This window comes from Sus scrofa, chromosome 15 (assembly GCF_054392235.1).
Source record: "Sus scrofa isolate SSC_HxYL_T2T_F1_AM1 chromosome 15, Sscrofa_HxYL_maternal_Yorkshire_Landrace_v2.0, whole genome shotgun sequence".
NCBI classification, from domain to species: Eukaryota; Metazoa; Chordata; class Mammalia; order Artiodactyla; family Suidae; genus Sus; species Sus scrofa.
Genome location: NC_139397.1, coordinates 152,085,172 through 152,103,697, shown reverse-complemented (window position 1 = coordinate 152,103,697; position 18,526 = coordinate 152,085,172). Strand labels below are relative to the sequence as shown.

Here is an 18,526-nt window from a genome sequence, read left to right as displayed (position 1 = left end):
CTGGCCGTCAGGGCTCACTGCAGCTGCCCTTGAGCTCAGGCATTTCTCTCCTGAAGGCCTTCTCAACCTCGGAGGCCGGTGCCCAGGAGGAGGAGGAGGAGCCCGAGCCCGAGGCCCCCGAGAAACATGGCGCCTTCCGCGGCGCGTCAGCCCCGCCTGCCCAGGTACCAGCTCCCGCCCCGAGAACAGGGTAGACGTGCGCGTGCGCGCCTCCAGCCCCGCCCCCTCGCCGCCCCGCCCCGTCCCGCCCCGCCCCGCGCGCGCGCAGGCCTCTGGGGGCGGCCTGGCCACGCCGCGCGCCGATTGGTGGCGTTCCGGGCCCGCCTTCGGGTGATTGACGGCTCGGGGCCACCACCGCCCCGCCGCTGCCACTGCCGCTGCTGCTGCTGCCGCCGCCGCCGCCGCCGACGCCGCTGCAGGGTGTGGAGCCCGCCGCCGCTCGCGGGCTGCGCGTCTGCCGCCGCCGCCGCTGCTGCCCAGCCTCCGCCATGGACCTGTTCGGGGACCTGCCGGAGCCCGAGCGCTCGCCGCGCCCTGCTGCCGGTAAGCGGGTGGCCGCCGGCCAGCGAGGGGAAGGAGGCCGGAGGGCGGGTGGCGGCGGCCTGCAGGCCCGCGGCGCCTGAGGCGGGCGGCGGGGGAGCGCGAGGGCGAGCGCGGGGGCACCGGCTCCGGGGCTCGGGCGCCTCCGCCATGTTCGCTGCGCAGGAGGAAAGGCCGCCGCGTCCTTTGTGTGCGGCCTCCACGTGCGGCCGCCCAGGGCCCGCGGTCCCCGCCGGCCCGCACGCCGGGCCCGCTCCCCGCCCGGAGCCGCCCCCGCGCGGCCCGGCCTGCGCTCGAAGCGCTCGCAGGGGCGACGACGTTATTCGGGGCGCTCCCCGCGCGGCGCCTCCTGCTTTGTGTTTTGTTGTCGCGCCCGAGGTTGCAGGGATCACCCACTTGGGCGCCCGCGGCTTGGAGGCCCGAGAGGATTTCTTCTCTGCCCCTCTGCTTTTAGCGTCTGATTCACAGCACTTGGGTGTGCTTTTCGGGGTCCCGGGAAGTGCCCCGCTCCCCGAAGTGCAGAGCGTCATCCCGGGGCCGCTCAGCTCCCGGAGCTGGGGTTTGAGCTCCACGTTTTAGCAGCGTGGGGACCGTCTGGTTGGTGCTGTAGGTCCAGCCGCGCCGGGTCGCAGTTGGCAGAGGACCCGCTACGGTTTTCACGTGCAAGGTCTTCAGCCGGACGCTGTGACTTAGGGCTTTCTTTCCAAGCCAAACTCGGTGGCGGAGAACGTGGAAAAGCAAAAGCAAGTTCAGATACTCCAGGCTGGCCTCAGCCCCGCTGCGTCTGAAAGCCTGGCGGGAGCGCCCTGCCTCGGGGTCGTGAAACCTGCAGGGGACTTTTGACAGCCCAGCAGGGGTCCGGAGACCCGCGGTTTGGGAACTACTGCTGCGGGGAACACGGAGGGCACCGAGACCCAGCCTTTGCTTTCAAAGAGCCGGATTCTGAGTGCAAGCGACTAAAATCGGAGAGGGCTGGAGGTGATGATGACTGTGGGAACTGCTGCTGTCCCGAGAAGCCGTGTTCGTAGTTCGTGGCCGGTGGAGAAGGAGGCGGAGCTGGAATTGGCCTCTGACGACGGGGCGGACTTGTGACGGGTCCTACCAGGGCGGGAGGAGCAGTGCCACCCGGGGCCCTAACTGTGGTCCCCTTGGGAGGAGTTGTCCTGCTGTCCACCGGGCCTGGGCGGGGGCTGGTCGCATGTGGGTGGCCAGGCCCGTCTTTATCGGGTCCTTATGCGCAGTAATGGCACCCTTACTTTTCTCCGAACGTTCCCTTTTTACATTTGTTTTCTAGATCGTTCTGGTTGTGAAAACTCTGGCTTGTGTGTGCACTCTTTCCCTCTCTGTGGGTGGAGTATAACTTTTGTCTGAGTATGTTTGGGGCAGACTTTGGATTTGTAGATGTGCCCGGAAGCCTATCACATCTCTTTTTACCTGAAATTAATTCGGGTCTGTTGAGGGGGGCATTCCCTAAAATGACACAAAACTCGACAACTCTCCTAAGTTGGTGCTTGGAGGACACACCCAACCCTGCGGAGATGGCAGGTAGCAGGGCTCCGTGCGATGTTGAAAGCCCCCTTCCCTGAAGTGTCAACAGCACTGACACTGTCACAGGTCCTGCTTGACTGGGTGTGGTTTTTTTAAATAGCTTTAAGAACGAAGAAGGCAAGCTTTCTGATTTGTAGATGACAGAAAGCTGAGAGGGATAAGCACTAAAGTGAGTGACAAAATTGGAACCCCAAATAATCTTAACAGGCATTTAGTTAATACCAACAAGATGAAACCTAACAGGTTTAAAAAAAAATCATTTGAACAAGAACAGAATCTGATTTCACAATCATGTGAAAATATTTTGATTTTTGAAACTTTAAATGTCATACTTTGTTTCCAAAAAATCGGCCGTATTGGTTGATTAAATTGAACATAGAGTGAATGAAAGGAAAATAGGATGGGTTTTGGAATTCCCATCGCGGTGGAGTGGGTTAAGAATCCAACTGCGGCCTCTCCAGTTGCTGCCGAGGTGCAGGTTCTGTCCCTGGCCCGGGGCACTGGCTTAAAGGATCTGGTGTGGCCACAGCTGCAACTCAGATTCAATTCCTGGCTAGGGAAACCTCCATATGCCACAGGTGGGGCCGTTGAAAAAAAGAAGAAAGAAAAAGAAAAGGTTAGGGAGTCCCGTTGTGGCACAGCGGAAACAAATCCAACTAGCAACCATGAGGTTGCGGGTTTGATCCCTAGCCTCGCTCAGTGGGTTAAGGATTCGGCGAGCGTTGCTGGGATTTAACTATGTAAAATAAAAAGTTTCCGCAGGCAAAATACCACAGAGGCAAGACAAGCTGAGAGAGAAGCGTTGCAGCACACCTTGCTCAAGGTCACTGTCCCTAATAAGGGAGAGCCTCGGACAAATCAGTAAGGACGAGAGGTATCCCACCGGGAAAACGGTCAGAGGATGTGTCCTGACAGGTAATAGAGATGAAGTGCAAATGACCCGTCTACAGGAGCGGATGCTCTGTTTCTTCATTCCCGGAAAGGAAAAGCCCATCAGTGCTGTGCCCTGTTTTTCACTCATCAGCTTTAAAACTTGGCCAGATGGCGGGGAGGGTGTTCACATAAAGTGTGTTGGGAGTGGAAGTTACCACAGCTTTTTTTTTGGAACACAGTTTGGCATTTTTCAATTTATTTATTTACCCTTTGACCAGCCATCTAGCAGATATAATGAGGATATAAGTCTCAGGTTGTTTGTTGTGGCAGAATTTGTCATGGAAGAGACCAGAGGCATTCTGCATGTGCCCATCAGCAAGGGAACCAGAGAAGTGAGTGGCCATGCTTCCCAGAGAGAATATTGTGGGGCTGTTGGGAGAATCAGTGGCCAGTGTGCTGGCCCGAGCATGTCCTGACGGCCTACAAGAGCAAGGATGTTTGTAGACTAGTGGACGGTGTGCGTCTGCCTTTTAAAAACTAAAACGCGCGTGCCCAAGTTCATGAGCATAAAAGAAAGTGGAAGCTAGACACTAAAACTGTTAGTCTGGGTGGGGAGAGTGGGGGCGAGGCGGGGCCTTTTCTGATACCTCCGAGGCATTTGGAAAACATGCAGGGCAGCCCCGCAGTATCTGCAGGGGATTGGTTCCAGGGCCCCAGTGGCTCCCATAGGCCTGGGTGCTCAGGTTTCTATCCTAGGACAGCTGGCCCTCCATATCCACAGCCTCGGATGAGGTCACCTGCATCACACTTGTAGTTGAAAAGAAAATCCAGGTGTAAAAAGCACTTTAGGCAAAATATTTAAAAGCTTTTTGTTGCTTTATTGCGCATAGCAGCTTTTAGCTAACCCGAATATGGTGAGCCCAAGCGTAGTACGTAGTATAACTTTTAGTAGACTTAGCTTCAGAATGTAGAGAACTTTTTTTAAAAAGTCCTAGATGAAATTAATTGTGATGAAAAACTTGTTTTCGGTCTTGTTTCTTTCTTGATACTAGAGTTCTTATATCGAGAACTCAGGGCCTCCTCCAAAGTTTCAGGTCAAGGTCCCACTTGGCCCAAAGATGGCAGCCACACGTGTTTTGATTTGCTGTTTTTCCAAAACAAAATGTAAGGTTCTTGTTAACCAGAAGGTCCCTTACAGCATTTGTGACCTACGGAGTTTTTTGTTTTGCTTTCTTAAGAATCCGGACGCGGGCTACTCTAAATATGATCCTTTTGATGGTGCAGAGAGTGTGTCAGAGCTCGAGCGCCTCGGCAGTGTCTTGGTGGCCTCGTGTGAGGGTTAAATGGGACTGTCCTTGTGAAGCCTCTAGACCGGGGTGGAGGCAGTGCGGCTCCTCGCCGAGAGCAGCCTGTGCTCAGCTGTGGATTTCCACGCCTCAGTCACGCCCTGGCACCGTTATTTAACCCAGGTGCCTTGGTTTCCCCGCCAGTAAGTAAAGCAACAGTAATAGTACCCACCTCATAAGATTGTGGTAAAGGATCAAATGCATTCGAATAGGTAGAGCACTAGACACTAGAGTAGTTCCTGGCAGGCAGTGGATGTTAATTATCAGGTTTATAAGCCATTCGCAGTGGTGGCCAACAGAAATATGAAATGATCTCATTGTGTTTAATTGAAATAGCACTCACGGTATTCCAGAGTGACAGAGGCGAGGACAGACTCACACTGTTCAGGACGGGAGGAAGGTCCTTCTCCGGGTGATGCTAGGTTTGGGGCACTACGCCAGACTGAGCTGTAGCCAAAGGAGAGGACCAGGCTGGTGCTAAGCTGGAAGCTCTGTCACGAGGGATGCTTACCTGGGTAAAAGAGGACCTCCCCCATTGGACGCTGGCATTGCAAAGACCTGAGTGAGGTGTGTAGTTTAATTCTGGAATTAAAATCTGACCTTGCCCAAGTGGGAGGGTTGGTTGCTCTTGAGGTTGGCCTCCACCCCGAAATGTCCCCTCTCCTAAGATGCTGGGGCCCTGGCCCTGCTGGTAGCAGTGCAAGTGTTCAGCTGGACGCTGCTGGAGTGGGCGTGTCCATGGCCAGACAGCACAGTGCGAGCTCCCCTTGGCCGCGGCCTGCCTGCTGGAATATCAAGGAGGGCTTCTTGGAGGAGGCTTACTGCCCTGAGGAAATGGTTCTCCTAAGTGCCCCGCCCCCTTTTTTGGTCTTTGTAGGGCTGCACCTGCAGCATATGGAGGCTCCTAGGCTAGGGTAGAATCGGAGCTGTAGCCGCCGGCCTAGGCCACAGCTCATGGCAACGCTAGATTCCCCAGCCCACTGAGCGAGGCCAGGGATCAAATCCGCATCCTCATGGACACTCTTCAGATTCGTTCCTGCCGCGCCACAGCGGGAGCTCCCTAAATGCCTCTTAATGTTTTTCTAATGCTGTTTTTTGAGTGCAGCCCGTAGAGTCTCTGCTTCAGTTGTGATAAAAACGAAAGTGCTTCCAATTACTTAGTTTCTGTAGAGTGGTCTTGAGGGTCAGAGGTACTGCTTAATGGACTAGGCACTTCCCCTTTGCATTAAGGATACAAAGCAAAAGAGTTACTTTTTGTTAAATTAGGCGTGTATCAGGTATTTAGTGTCCTTCTGACCTAAACACTCCTGAAGAAATTTCCCTCTTTGGAGGTTATCCTTTTTTTTTTTTTTTTTTTTTTTTCAATTTTATGGCCGCATCTGCTGCACATGGAAGTTCCTGGGGGCAGGGATTGAATCCGAGCTGTAGCTGTGGCAACACCAGATCCTTTAACCCACTGTATCAGGCCAGGGATCAAATGGGCACCCCTGCAGCAACCTGAGCTGCTGCAGAAGGAGTGTGTGTGTGTGTGTGTGTGTGTGTCTTTGTCTCTTCAGGGCCGCACCCGTGGCATATGGAGGTTCCCAGGCTAGGGGTCGAATCGGAGCTGTAGCTGCAGGACTACACCACAGCCACAGCAACGCCAGATCCGAGCTGGGTCTGCGACCTACACCACGGCTCAAGGCGATGCCATATCCTCAACCCACTGAGCGAGGCCAGGAATCCAACCCGCAGCCTCATGATTCCTAATTGGATTTGTTTCCACTGTGCCATGACGGGAACTCCTGCAGTACGATTCTTAACCCACTTCACCACAGCAGGAGCTCCTGGAGGATAGACATTTTAATTAAAATTTTGCCAAGTTTTCTAGGCAAAAAGATGAAATGGGTGAATCTTTTAGAATATTCAAGTTGAATTGGTTTTTACTGTATTTATTTATTTATTTAGTCTTTGGTCTTTTCAGGGCCGTACCTGCGACATATGGAGGTTCCCAGGCTAGGGGTCGAATCGGAGCTGTAGCCTCCAGCCTATACCAGAGCCACAGCCACGCCAGATCCGAGTGGCGTCTGCGACCCACACCATAGCTCACGGCAACGCCGGATCCTTCACCCACTCAGTGAGGCCAGGAATCGAACCCGTAACCTCGTGGTTCCTAGTTGGATTCGTTTCCGCTGCGCCCTGGCAGGAACTCCTCGTGGGGTTTTAAAGGAGTTCATTGCTGTGCCTGAACTCTGCGGAACAGGACAAGTGTGTTGCACGTGAGAGGCTGTGACTCTGCCACCCCCGCCCCCCGCCACGTCCCTGTGGGCCAGTTCATCTCTTTCGTACTTCCAGTAGAAACTTTGGGGAAAGCTGGAAGGGGAGGAGTGGTGAAATTGTACATGGGGGGGGAATTGAGTATCAGCCATTTAACACAAGTACTTTGGAATGTTCATCTTTAGGTTTTCGGATAGGAAATTTCCCTGGCTTCTGTCTTGGAGGATCTGAAATGCCTCACTTTCTTCACACTCGTCCGTTGAATTGAGCCCCGTGCGAGGGACGCCAGGTTAAGACGATCGGCTTGCTTCCCTCGAGCGTCTCAGCATCTCAGTGCTTGTGTGTTTGAGAGCCTCCTCGGTGTTAGTTGAGAATGTTATTGACATAGGATTTTTTTAAAGACCTGCAGATCTTTTGACAAGTCCCTTTATCCCTGAAGTTTTGTCTTGATTGAGGTACCAAGACAGAATTATTGTTTTGCCCTAGAATTATTATTTTTTTTTCTCCCCAGGATTCACTTTTAAAGAAAGATTTCAAAATACTTGTTCCTTTCAATAGTGAAATTATCAAGAAAAATTCTTGTTTCCCTCAAAATACCCAATGGCCTTTAAAACGCCTGTTGGAGCATCTTCCATTGCTTTTGTGTTGGCTGTAACTGTTGGAAACAAATGTCCATATTAAGTGGCTGTCAAGAAAATATTTTTTAAAAATAAATTTTGCCCGACAGGGAGGAGAAGATTTGAATTTCGTAGCAAACCCCTCTCAGAAGCTCCCCCCTCCGCAGAGCCCCGGCCGGTGACCACATGCTCTCTAAGCAGGTGTTCCGTGTTCTAGGGAAAGAAGCTCAGAAAGGATCTCTGCTCTTTGACGGCCTCCCTCCAGCCAGCAGTGCTGACTCAGGTACAGTCTTCAGGCTCTCCCAGGTGTGTGTCAGCGTGCCCTCCTGGGATTGTAGTGGTCTCAATCTTTTTCCCTTTCCCCCATTTTCAACACACAGATGTTTTAGGTGTTGGACTGTCTTAAGTTTTGAATCCATGGCGTCAGGTAAGGCAGAAAAACCTGCTCGTCGCTAGCCCTGAGAAACTGCGTAAAAACGCTAAACGGTTTTCTCAGGTTCATCTGCGCGTCTATTTTACGAGCTGAGATAAGGTTTAACTCTTTCAGGCAGGTTTTTGTTTCCTGTGAAATGATAGGACTTTAAAATACAATAGGTTCGAGATGCTATATTGAGCACCTTGTGAGTTGCCACCGGATGGACACGCGAGTTTCGCGTTTATTTCGATGACCCGTGTAGGTGTCCTGGTGGGATGGATTCTGAGACTTGAGCCTCGTCCTGGTTTGTGGATTCACCCGGTGTTCTGCTGTGTTTCAGGATCAGGGGGACCTTTGCTTTTTGATGATCTCCCACCAGCCAGCAGTGGCGATGCAGGTAAGTGGCGGGAAAGAGGTCCAGTGTGCCGATGGAAATGGTGCATGATGTTTTACATTTACGTACAGTCCATTTGTACTTTTAACAAGGATTAGGATGACATTGACTCATAGTACAGCATAAAGCGTATTAGGGAGCAGAAAGATACAAGTACTACATCACTTTTTCGTGATTATTTTTATTCCCCCCCCCCAGCCTTTTGTAATGACTTTAAGCAATACGAGTTTGGGGAGTTCCCACTGGCTCAGTGGTAACAAATCCAACTAGTATCCTTGAGGACGTGGGTTTGATTCCTGGCCTTGCTCAGTGGGTTAAGGATCCTGCATTGCTGTGGCCGTGGTGTAGGCTGCCAGCTAGAGCCCCAGTTCGACCCCTAGCCTGGAAACTTCCATATGCTGTGGATGCAGCCCTAAAAAGGCCCAAAAAAAGAAAAAAGAAAGAAAGAAGGGAGTATGCGTTCAGTGATTTACTTTGATCTATGTTATTAACTTAAAAAAAAAAAAAAACTCAGAGTTTGTCATTCTGGTTTTGCCTTGTTATATTCCTGACAGATCTAAATGTATCCAGCAGAAGTGTCTGTATATGAAATACAGTTAAAATTTATTTTCAGGAGTTCCCTTCATGATGCAGCGGAAATGAATCTGACTAGGAACCCTGAGGTTGTGGGTTCAATCCCCGGCCTCACTCAGTGCGTTAAGGATTCAGTGTTGCCATGAGCTCTGGTGTAGGTCGCAGACGAGGCTCGGATCTGGCGGGGCTGTGGCTGTGGTGTAGGCTGGCAGCTGTAGCTCCGATTTGCCCCTTAGCCTGGGGCCCTCCATATGCTGCAGGTGCGGCCCTAAAAAAAATAATAATAATAATTCAGTATCCCTGAAAAATTGAAGATATCCCTGATAATAAGTCTTCTGTTTTATGCCAGTTATATTAAAAAAGAATTTTGATATTGAAAAAATGAACTCAGAATGACACTGGTTATCAACTGGTAAGAGATCATATACAGGAATTTTCTTGAAATTCAAGACTTTAATTATTTTCCAGTCTGTCCTTATATGTTCTCAAGATTCTGTTTATTGATGTGATTTCATTTTTGTTAAGCCTTAACATTGGCTCAGAGTTCTCTTGTGGCACAGCAGGTTAACTGGCATTGTCACTGCAGCAGTTCAGATCACTGCTGTTGCATGGGGTCAGTCCCTGGCCTGGGAACTTCCACGTGCCGTGGGTGAGGCCAAAAAAAAAAACAAAAACAAAAACAAAAAACCCGCAAAACAATTGGCTGTACCTTTTCCTATAAATGTTTTAACTTTTCCTTTTCTGTTCCAGTTAAACAGAAGGGGCAAGTAGAGCAGAGTCTCTAGGTTGTCTCTGTGACAAGTGTGTTACCCCATCTCACGGAGAGACCTTCTCACGTGGAATCCCCGAAAGGGAGGGCTGCGGAGCAGTGGTGGGGACGGTGCTGGCGGGCCGTCCTTTTCCTATGCAGTTGTTATCTTCTAGTGTGAAAAGCCATACTTGCTGCTTTTCAAGTATATTTTTTTTTTGTATCATAATTCTTTACCATAAAGTCATTGGTCTAGAAAATATGGATTAAATAAGTATCATTCCTATATTGAGAAAAAGTATCACCATTATCTTACACGTAAGAATTCTCAGGTTTTCAAACTTTGTTTCCTTTCCAAAAAATTAGAGCACTCTCATACTCCCAATGAACCTTAAAACCTTCTCAATAAAGACAAGTACTCTGAGGTATAATGGAAGTTAACGTGTGCAGCTAGGGCTCTTGACACACTTGGTGAAAGAGAGGAGGGTTCCACAGAGTTACGTCGTAGTTACCCGTAGCGCTGATACTAGCAGTAATTTAGAAGATTACAACACCGCTTGCTTGATTGTGTGTGTGCGTGTGTACATGGAATCCAGTCTTGTACCCACTATTTGGGCGTCTTGAGAAGACATTCTTCTTAAGCAGGCAAGAGCCATTTACACAAGTTGACTGCATCCCAGGCCATAAAGTAAGTCCTGGTGACTAATCAATGTCCCATGTAGACCACATGTTCCAGTTAGAGCGTGCTTCAGTTAGAATTCAGCAACAGTTTTAAAAATGTCTGTTTTGCAACTTAAAGGAAGAGTCTCTTACATTCCCACGGGGGACCTGGAACCCAGGCAGTAAGTGACAGGAGGCTGATGGAGTGGCCGGTGGGAGATCCAGGACCTTTTCCCAGTTAGGTTGCCTTACCGTGTGGGGTCGCGTGTGTCTGTTAACCTGACACGGTTGCAGACCTCGCTCTTTGGCAAGGAACCGACTCTTGTTGAGGGCAGGGACACGTCCTGACTTTTCTCCTTGGTACTCAGAGATGTCTGGCAAGGAGCAGTTGAATAAATACTGAATGCTTGCAGAGTTTTACACCTGAACGCAGAGGGCACCTGGGGCCATGTGCTCTGACGGCGGGGGCCATGGACTGGATACTCGGCGGACCAGGCACCGTGGTGGATGCTTTGCCTATTTTCTCCCCACTGATTTTCAAACAGCCCTGAGAGGAGGGTACTCTCCCTGTCATGGGCGAGGAGACCGAGCCTGAGAGGTTAAGTCATTTGCCTTAAGCCCCCGCCCCCGTAACAGACATTTGAAACTAGACTTCGATCATTCCAGAAAGCACAGGCACCGCGGGTGTTCTTGGCGCTGGCTTTGAATACCAGCTCACCCTTTGCAAACAGGAATGGCTTCAGCAGTCCTGTTTCACCTTTCAGGATGCATGTAATTCTTAAAGCCTGACCTTTCGGGGCACCGTTTTAAGCCTTTCGGGGCACTTGTTTCTTTTTTGAACTGGTTTGGGATGTTTCACTTGACAGATTTGGGCAACTTACTGATAAGGAAGGGCTTATGGATGTAAAGGATGGCGTCTGTGCCAGGCCCCCAACAGGCGTGGGCACTCGGACCACGAGAAGCCTCTCCTGCGTGTCCTCTCATGGTCCGTCTGAGCAGGGCCTGGCTCTGACCTGGGGGGTCCCCCTCCGTGCGTGCCCGGCCACCGCCCCACCCCGCAGAGCCCGAGCCCGACTGCTGTGCCTCCCTCTGTGCCTGGCCTCGCGTGAGTGGCACTCAGAGTCTGAGGGCGGGGAGGGCCCTCGTCTGCCGGGCACTCTCCCAGCCTACAGCTGCGTTTCTGTCTGGCTCTTGCTTTGTCTCTCCAGGTTCTCTCGACGCTTCGCCGTCCCAGACGAGAAAGAACGAAGGGAAAGGAGCCAAGAGAAAGACCTCTGAAGAAGAGAAGAATGGCAGTGAAGAGCTTGTGGAAAAGAAAGTTTGTAAAGGTTTTCAGACAGTTTGAAAACAAATGTATTAGACTCCGTGTTTTAAAAGACCCCAGAGCAAAAGCACGCCCAGCTCTCCGATTGCCATACTTCCTTTCCGTGCCTGTAGCGAGGGAGCGGGGCGGGCGCCGGGCTTGCCCACGGGTCTCCAAGGCTGCTTTCGCCGCCCTCCCTCTGCTCTCAGCACACCCCTTCCTCAGCTTGTTCAGACAGGAAGCCTGCACCTGGTTTTCAAGGGTTAAAATGCTCAGGGCGGGGGCGGGGGGGTCCTAGCTTTCTGCGGGGAGCGGTTAGCTGACCAGCCCCCCAGCTTCTCTGGCGCCGCCCGTCCTTGCGCGCAGCCGGTTGAGGAGCCCTTGGGATTCCGTGACCGGCGCAGGCGGGCAGCGTCCCCAGAGGAAAGACAGGTCGAGTGTGCAGTCCGCTTTCCAGCAGGTCCCGGTCAGTGGGAAGGAGCGAGAGCCTCAGCTCGCTCAGGAGGAAGAGCTGGATCTTCATCCCGGGCCCCGCCCGCCTGCCCACCCCCGCGTAGTCTGGTGCCTTGAATGGCCTGAGGTGGAGGGCGGCTCCGGGCTCCCGCCGAGGAGAGCTCAGCCCCGCTCAGCAGCCCCGCTCAGCCTCGGCCTGCCTGCCCGCAGCCGCCCCGCTCTTGCGGAAGGGCCCCGGGCATCCCTCAGGGCTCTGGGTGGCGGCTCCCCGCCAGGACACAGAAGTGTCTCTGCCCCCGGGGGCTCCTTCCTCTTCTTTCCCTCCTGACGTCAGAGCCCCTGGTACTTGAGCAAACCCCGCAGGGGCTGCCTCGAGCTGGAAGAATTCGATTCCAGCGTCGCCTGTGGGGCGTCGGTGGCGCGTTCCTCTCCAGTGGGCCGCTTCCGTCCTCGAGCCGCTGACGGCCGAGAGCGCCTCCGAATTCTCTGCCCGCTTCCGCGCGCGGCGACAGCCCGCTCCTTGCCCGGGTGCTTTGGCCTCGCGCCCTCTCGAGCGGCGCCGTCCCGGACTGACGCGCTGTCGGCCGCTGTCGCCTCTCCGCGCGGGGCCGTGCCGAGCCGGGCCCTCCTGCCCCGCGGCCCGCCGTTGCTCACAGACCCGCAGGGGAGGCGCCTCGAGGGTCGGCTCCCTCGTTTGCGGCCTCGGGACGCTGCCGCGTGACACAGCCGTCCTGTCCTCACTTGCTCTGGGACCAGGGCTTCTGGGGAGAAGGGCACCGTTTTGTATTGGCCTCTGTCCTCTCCTCCTCAGCCTCTTCGGCGATCTTTGGTTTGAAAGGCTACGTGGCTGAGCGGAAGGGCGAGCGGGAGGAGATGCAGGACGCGCACGTCATCCTCAACGACATCACCGAGGAGTGCCGGCCGCCCTCCTCCCTCATGTGAGTGTCCCCGACGCCCGGAGGCACGAAGGCTCCGCTCTCCCGAGAGCGCTGGACCGGGGGCGGTCGGCTGGCAGCGGCAGAGAAGACGTGGCCCTCGCGCCGCTTGCTGCGGCATCCGTGGTTCTCTGCTGCGTCTGGCCTCCCCCCCAGGGGCCTTTTTGGCGTCCACAGCAGGGCCCGTTCCACCTGCGCCGGGGGGCGGGAGGCCAGGGGGCCGCTGCAGCCACAGGTGGGTCCTGCCGCTCAGGGCCGTGCGGCGCCGAGTGTCAGTCCCGCTGGCGGCGAAAGGCTGCGGACCGGGGAAGGACCCTCCGCATTGCGGGTCTTTGGGGGATGTTGCTTTCTACCAGTGTCTGAGGCGCTTCTGGCAGGTAGTGTCCTCGCTCTGTGACCCAGGAGATAGAGGCCGAAGCTGCTAACGAGAGCAGCGAGTGGTGCTCAAGGAGAGCTGGTGCAGAGCGCGAGGGCTCAGAAAGAGAACGGAAAAGCAGAGATGGCATCAGGAAGCAGAAGAACTGAAAATTTTCCTGCAGTTGTGCAGACGAAAACGAAGCCTCTGGATAGGGTCCGAGGCCTGGAGGAAAAGCAGCCAGGAGGCAGGACCTTGAGTTGGCTGTTAGGAAACACTCTGTTTACACCTGCGGTGACGTGTGCGTTGCACAGGCGCACCCCCGGTTCCGTAATCGCCTAACGTTCCTGACAGGTGCTGCCTAACACCGTGTGCTCTGCTGGCGCTCGCTGTTGGTGCCGGTGCTCTTGTCCCCTAGGTGAGGCCTAATCAGGAGGCGGCGATGGCCCCCGCAGGACACCCGGTCACCTGCAGAGACCACGGTCCCTGGTGCACACCTCAGTGCTGCCAGGCTGCCATTGCGTACCAAGAGCAGGAGTCGCTTTCAGAGCCAGGAAAGGGACTTCTGGACAGCACCAGGGGCGGGCGTTAGGGATAGAGCGAATTCGGGAACACTGAGCCCTAACCAGCAAATACTACACTGTGAGATTCTTCTTCTGGTCTTTTTAGGGCTGCACCCATGGCCTATGGAGGTTCCCAGGCTAGGGGTCGAATTGGAGCTGTAGCCACTGGCCTACACCACAGCCACAGCAACGTCAGATCTGAGCTGCGTCTGTGACCTGCACCACAGCCCACGGCAACGCCAGAACCTTAGCGCACTGGGCAAGGCCAGGGGTGGAAGCTGTGTCCTCCTGGATGCTAGTCGGGTTCATTGACCACTGAGCCACGACGGGAACTCCCAAAGAGTCCGAGTTAGAAGCCACATGAAGTTTTTTTCCCTTGGCTTGTGTGATCCCGGGTTGAAAAGGAAGTCCAAAGGTGATTGGAAGTAGAGCAGCTCTGCGGAATCAACGTCGTTTCTCCCTGGATTTATATTCTCTCCTCCTCGATTCAGTGCCTTCATGCCATTTATTCTGTGTGCGTTGGTTTTCTGAGGACACGTGAATGGGGAAAAGGAGGAAGACTGGCACGATGGGCCTCAGGGTCTCTGTCGGTCAGAGTTGGAGCAGCAGTTCTGCAACTACCCGTTCTTTTAGGCTTTTTAACTGTCTTGCGTCAGGAACTGTTCATCTGAGTGTTAGTGTTTAAAACCAAGTCAGGTTTATTAATTTATTTGTGTTTTGGGTCGTGCTTATGGCATGTGGAATTTCCCTGGCCAGGGATTGAGCCACGCCAGAGCAGCAGTCAGAGCCAGAACAGTGACAAAGCTGGGTCCTTAACCCACTGTACCACCAGGGAACTCCTCAGTCTGGCTTACAATAGAAAAAAGTTCCGAGTTTTAGTTTAGTGAAAAAAATCAGAGTTAATAGATCTTGAATTTTGAAACAAGTCTGTTTAATTTTAAAAAGTCGTGAAAGTTGTTTACATGTTTGTTTCGGTTAATGTTTGGTGGTTAAGAGTCATAGGCCTTGATGGCGAGGAGTGATCTTTGCTGACCCTCAATTCCTTGTTCCAGTACCCGGGTTTCATATTTTGCTGTTTTTGATGGACATGGAGGAATTCGCGCCTCAAAATTTGCTGCACAGAATTTGCATCAGAACTTGATCAGGAAATTTCCTAAAGGTGAGACTGAGAACCAGAGCACTTCTCGTTCATCTCCGTGTTGGCTGTTGGTGCCGGTCGGTGAGGTGTCCTTAGCTTTTGTGAAGACTCGTTGCTGGAGTTCTCTGGGGCTCAGCGGGTGAAGGACCTGGCGGCGTCACTGCTGTGGCTCTGGTTACGGCTGTGGAGCGGGTGCAGTCCCTGGTCTGGGAACTTCTGAGTGCCGCAGGCATGGGCCTCTGCCCGCCCCCCCGCCAAAACCCAGAACACAGCAGGAAAGATGGAAGAGCGTCCCCGTTGAGTGTCGGAGGCAGGGCTTCGAGCGAGCAGGAGCTCTGGACCTGCGCACGGCTCTGCGTGCTTGGCGCCTCTCGCGAGGTGTCTGTGGGTGCGAGTGAGTGTCTTGTTTTCACACTTGGGAGGCTTCAGAGCTTGTCTTGGCCCTTCTGTGATAGGAGACGTCATCAGTGTAGAGAAAACCGTGAAAAGATGCCTTCTGGACACTTTCAAGCACACGGACGAAGAGTTCCTCAAGCAGGCGTCCAGCCAGTGAGTACAACACGGGAGGACAGGTGAGGGAGCGTTAACTAAACACACTTCAGGCCTGGAGGGGTTTGATGCTCACGCTCACTGTGTGAACGGTTCCTAGCGCCGGGCAGGCTCGTGTGACTGCTCCCTAATCGGAAACAGAAAAGCACCCATCCAGGAACGGTCCGTTTTAAAGTCTAAGTCAGCTCGGGAAGCTGGGCTGAGTGCTTGCGTGCTGGTGGTGAGCGTGGTTCTGATGTGTCTCCCCGCAGGAAGCCTGCCTGGAAAGATGGGTCCACCGCCACGTGCGTTCTGGCTGTAGACAACACCCTTTACATCGCCAACCTCGGAGACAGTCGGGTATGTGGCTCAGAGGCCGCCCCGGAGACGGCAGCGTGCGAGGCGGGGGAGAGTGGAGGGAGCACTTGCTGACCAAGAGTGCAGTGGTGCTGGCTGGGTCGCCGTCTTGGGGGGTGGCTGCAAGAGCTTCTGCGGCAGAGGGCGCGTTCTCGGTCGGAGCCCAGCAGCTCCGTTGGAGGCTGTTTGTCCTCTGGGAAGATGTATGCCCTGTGACACCTTTTCTGCTTTTTTCCACATTTTCCTTCTCGTGGGTACTCTCAAAGACAGGTGCTGGGTGTTGGAGTTTAATCGTCACACAGGGAGCTTAAACAGGCGTCCTCATTTTCTGACCTCAGACAGAAATGAATGAAACACATTAACCGCTGCCTCTCAAAAGCCTGTGATTCCAGAATAACTCAAAAGCCGTAGCTAGAACAGTGGTAGGTCTGTGACATCTATCCATTGAGCCCATTACACATGGCTGGGGGGGGGGGTTATTTCCCCCCGTGACAGCCTGCGTGCCAGTCACAGTGGTGGGGAGTGACTTGCAGCTGGAGGCAGTGTCTGCAGGGCGGCCGGGGCCGGCTCGTCACTTCCAGCACCGCTTCCTCTGCAGCCGGCCCCACGTTGTGTGGCAGTCACGGTAACAAAGTGACCTTCCCGGGCCTGGAAATAGCTGCTCCCCGGCCCCGTTGTGTTTAGGGTGATTTATAAAAGGCGGCACTGGGGCTTAGGCCCTGAGCATCACAGACGCTAGCCCTGCCTGGTGGTGCTTAGATTCTGGGGGTCCTTGAGTGGACTGTCTCGAGCACATAGGTTTAAACCAAACGGCAGAGGAGCGTGAGTAAAACTGGCTGAGGAGAGAGAGAGAGACTTGGGAGTCAGAGCCCAGTTGGGCTCCTGGAGCTGCTCGGGGACTCAAGGCGTGATGCCGCCTGGGCCTCAGACTTCCTCACACAGTAAACACAGTGGCGGGAACGCACAGAGGGGCGCCTGGTCTGCCTCGTCTTGCCTCCTGTAGACTCCTAAGAGGGTAAGGCCTGCAGGGGCCTTGGCCCCGCTTAGGGCCTCCCTGTGCTGTCACACAGAGGACGGCGGCCGAGGGCGAGCATCCACCAGTTTGCCCCAGAGTTGAGACCAAGCCCGGGCTTTTCTCCCCAACTTCTTCTGTGACACCCTTCTGCAGCTTGATGCTGCCTCGATACTTGAGCCTCTGAACTCAGCTTGTCGGCAGGAGGCCGAATCTGAAACGCCACCCTTAACCTTTTTCTTTACTGTCAGCTTTGGGCGCTGAGCTCATTGAGTTTCACAGCTGCCGTAATCTCTGTCTTCCCAGGCAATCCTGTGTCGTTACAACGAGGAGAGTCAAAAACATGCAGCCTTAAGCCTCAGCAAGGAGCATAATCCAACCCAGTATGAGGAACGCATGAGAATACAAAAGGCTGGCGGGAATGTCAGGTAACGGGGGTGAGGGCGACTCCAGGGAAGGAGGGCTTCCCTTGAAAGAGGCCCGGAGACCTCCGAGGCGAGCGTCCTGTGTCGGGCCGTCTTCCGAGCTCTGACCTGGGCAAGCAGGCGAGCGAGAATTGACGGATCTCCTGTGTGTCCAAGTGGGAACAAAAAATGCATGCAAGGAGTTCCCGTTGTGGCTCAGCGGGTTAAGAACCCGACTAGTATCCATGAGGATGCGGGTTCGATCCCTGGCCTCGCTTACACCGTTGCCGTGAGCTGCAGTGTTGTAGGTCACAGACCGCGGCTCCGATCTGGCGTGGCTGTGGTGTAGGCTGGCAGCTGCAGCTCCAGTTGGACCCCTAGCCTGGGAACCTCCATGTGCCGCGGGTGCAGCCCTAAAAAATGCATGCAAGAAACAGGCCTCCTGCATCTGCAGGAGGAGAGCTGCCTCAAGTTGAAGCGGACCGTTTGCAGCGTGTTCTCTGGTCCTAGGAGCCTTCTTGACCGATCACTCGTCACAATCGGATAAGCTACGTCGAGGCAGTTCTCTAGAGAGAAAGTCTGACGTGGCTAAAGCAGTGGATGTGAGGCGGTAGCCTGTGCTGATCCTCTCCGGGCTTCCTGGGGCACAGCGTCTCTGGCTCAGAGGCCGCTCTCCCTGGCTTGGCCCTGGCTGTTCCACAGTCTTTGAACTTGACCACCGCGTGCCAGCCCTACGTGATCATCTGCCGTCTCTCAGGGCGGCGGAGGAGGTGGGGCCTTCTCTACGCTCAGGAGAGGGACTCTTCCGGGACACTGTATGTGAATTTGACCAGAAGGGTTCTTTGGTTCATCTTACAGTTTGACCCCACTGGATTTTATTTCCTGTTGGAGGTGAAAACAGCGTATCAGCATAAGCCTGCAGTTACTGGTCTTTGGAAGCGTCGTATCTCTTCTGTTGCTCTTTGTTACTGCTCCAGGCTGGTCACAGCCGGTGGTGCAGGGGAGTCTCTGGAGAGGAGTCTGAATTCTTCGGGTTGGTTAAAAACCTCCTGGGTTAGTGGAAGGTGGTTTTGGTCTTGGGTGTGGCTGTGTCCATGAGCGCCGGTGGACTCGTGGGCTGGGTTCAGACGGTGCTCAGTGCTGTATGCCTGGCTTTTCCCTCCGACGGCTGTGGGCGTTCGTGCCTGAGAAGGCCACCCCCGCATTAAATGTCAGCATCACCTGTGGTCCCCCCGCCGCCCCTTAAGGGCCGCACCTGTGGCACATGGAGGTTCCCAGGCTAGGGGTCGAATCGGCGCTGCAGCTGCCGGCCTGCACCACAGCCGCATAGGATCCAAGCCATGTCTGCAGCCTACACCACAGCTCATGGCGGCGCCAGATACGTAGCCAACTGAGTGGGACCAGGATCGAACCCACATCCTTATGGATACTAATCAGGTTCTTAACCCATGAGCCACAATGGGAACTCCTCTGCCTTTTTTTTATAACTTTAAAATTCTGCTTTTGCC

The 18,526-nt window shown here is 54.1% G+C and overlaps 1 protein-coding gene across 7 annotated transcripts in view; it reads left to right on the top strand.

Moving 5' to 3' along the window:
* The first annotated feature begins 346 nt into the window (after nucleotides 1–346).
* The window catches only part of ILKAP (ILK associated serine/threonine phosphatase), a 25,528-nt gene continuing 7,348 nt past the window's right edge, over nucleotides 347–18,526 (top strand). The window contains exons 1-9 of one of the 7 annotated variants that reach the window (XM_084998854.1): nucleotides 347–543; nucleotides 7,398–7,463; nucleotides 7,936–7,992; nucleotides 11,179–11,288; nucleotides 12,538–12,664; nucleotides 14,632–14,738; nucleotides 15,173–15,266; nucleotides 15,518–15,605; nucleotides 16,921–17,042. In XM_084998854.1, the coding sequence (XP_084854980.1) occupies nucleotides 12,600–12,664; nucleotides 14,632–14,738; nucleotides 15,173–15,266; nucleotides 15,518–15,605; nucleotides 16,921–17,042 (476 nt within the window). In that variant the 5' untranslated portion in view covers nucleotides 347–543; nucleotides 7,398–7,463; nucleotides 7,936–7,992; nucleotides 11,179–11,288; nucleotides 12,538–12,599. Of the gene's footprint in view, nucleotides 544–7,397; nucleotides 7,487–7,935; nucleotides 7,993–11,178; nucleotides 11,299–12,537; nucleotides 12,665–14,631; nucleotides 14,739–15,172; nucleotides 15,267–15,517; nucleotides 15,606–16,920; nucleotides 17,043–18,526 lie in introns of all 7 variants that reach the window. The other 6 variants (XM_003133772.7, XM_084998855.1, XM_084998856.1 and 3 more) reach the window with 6 other exon arrangements.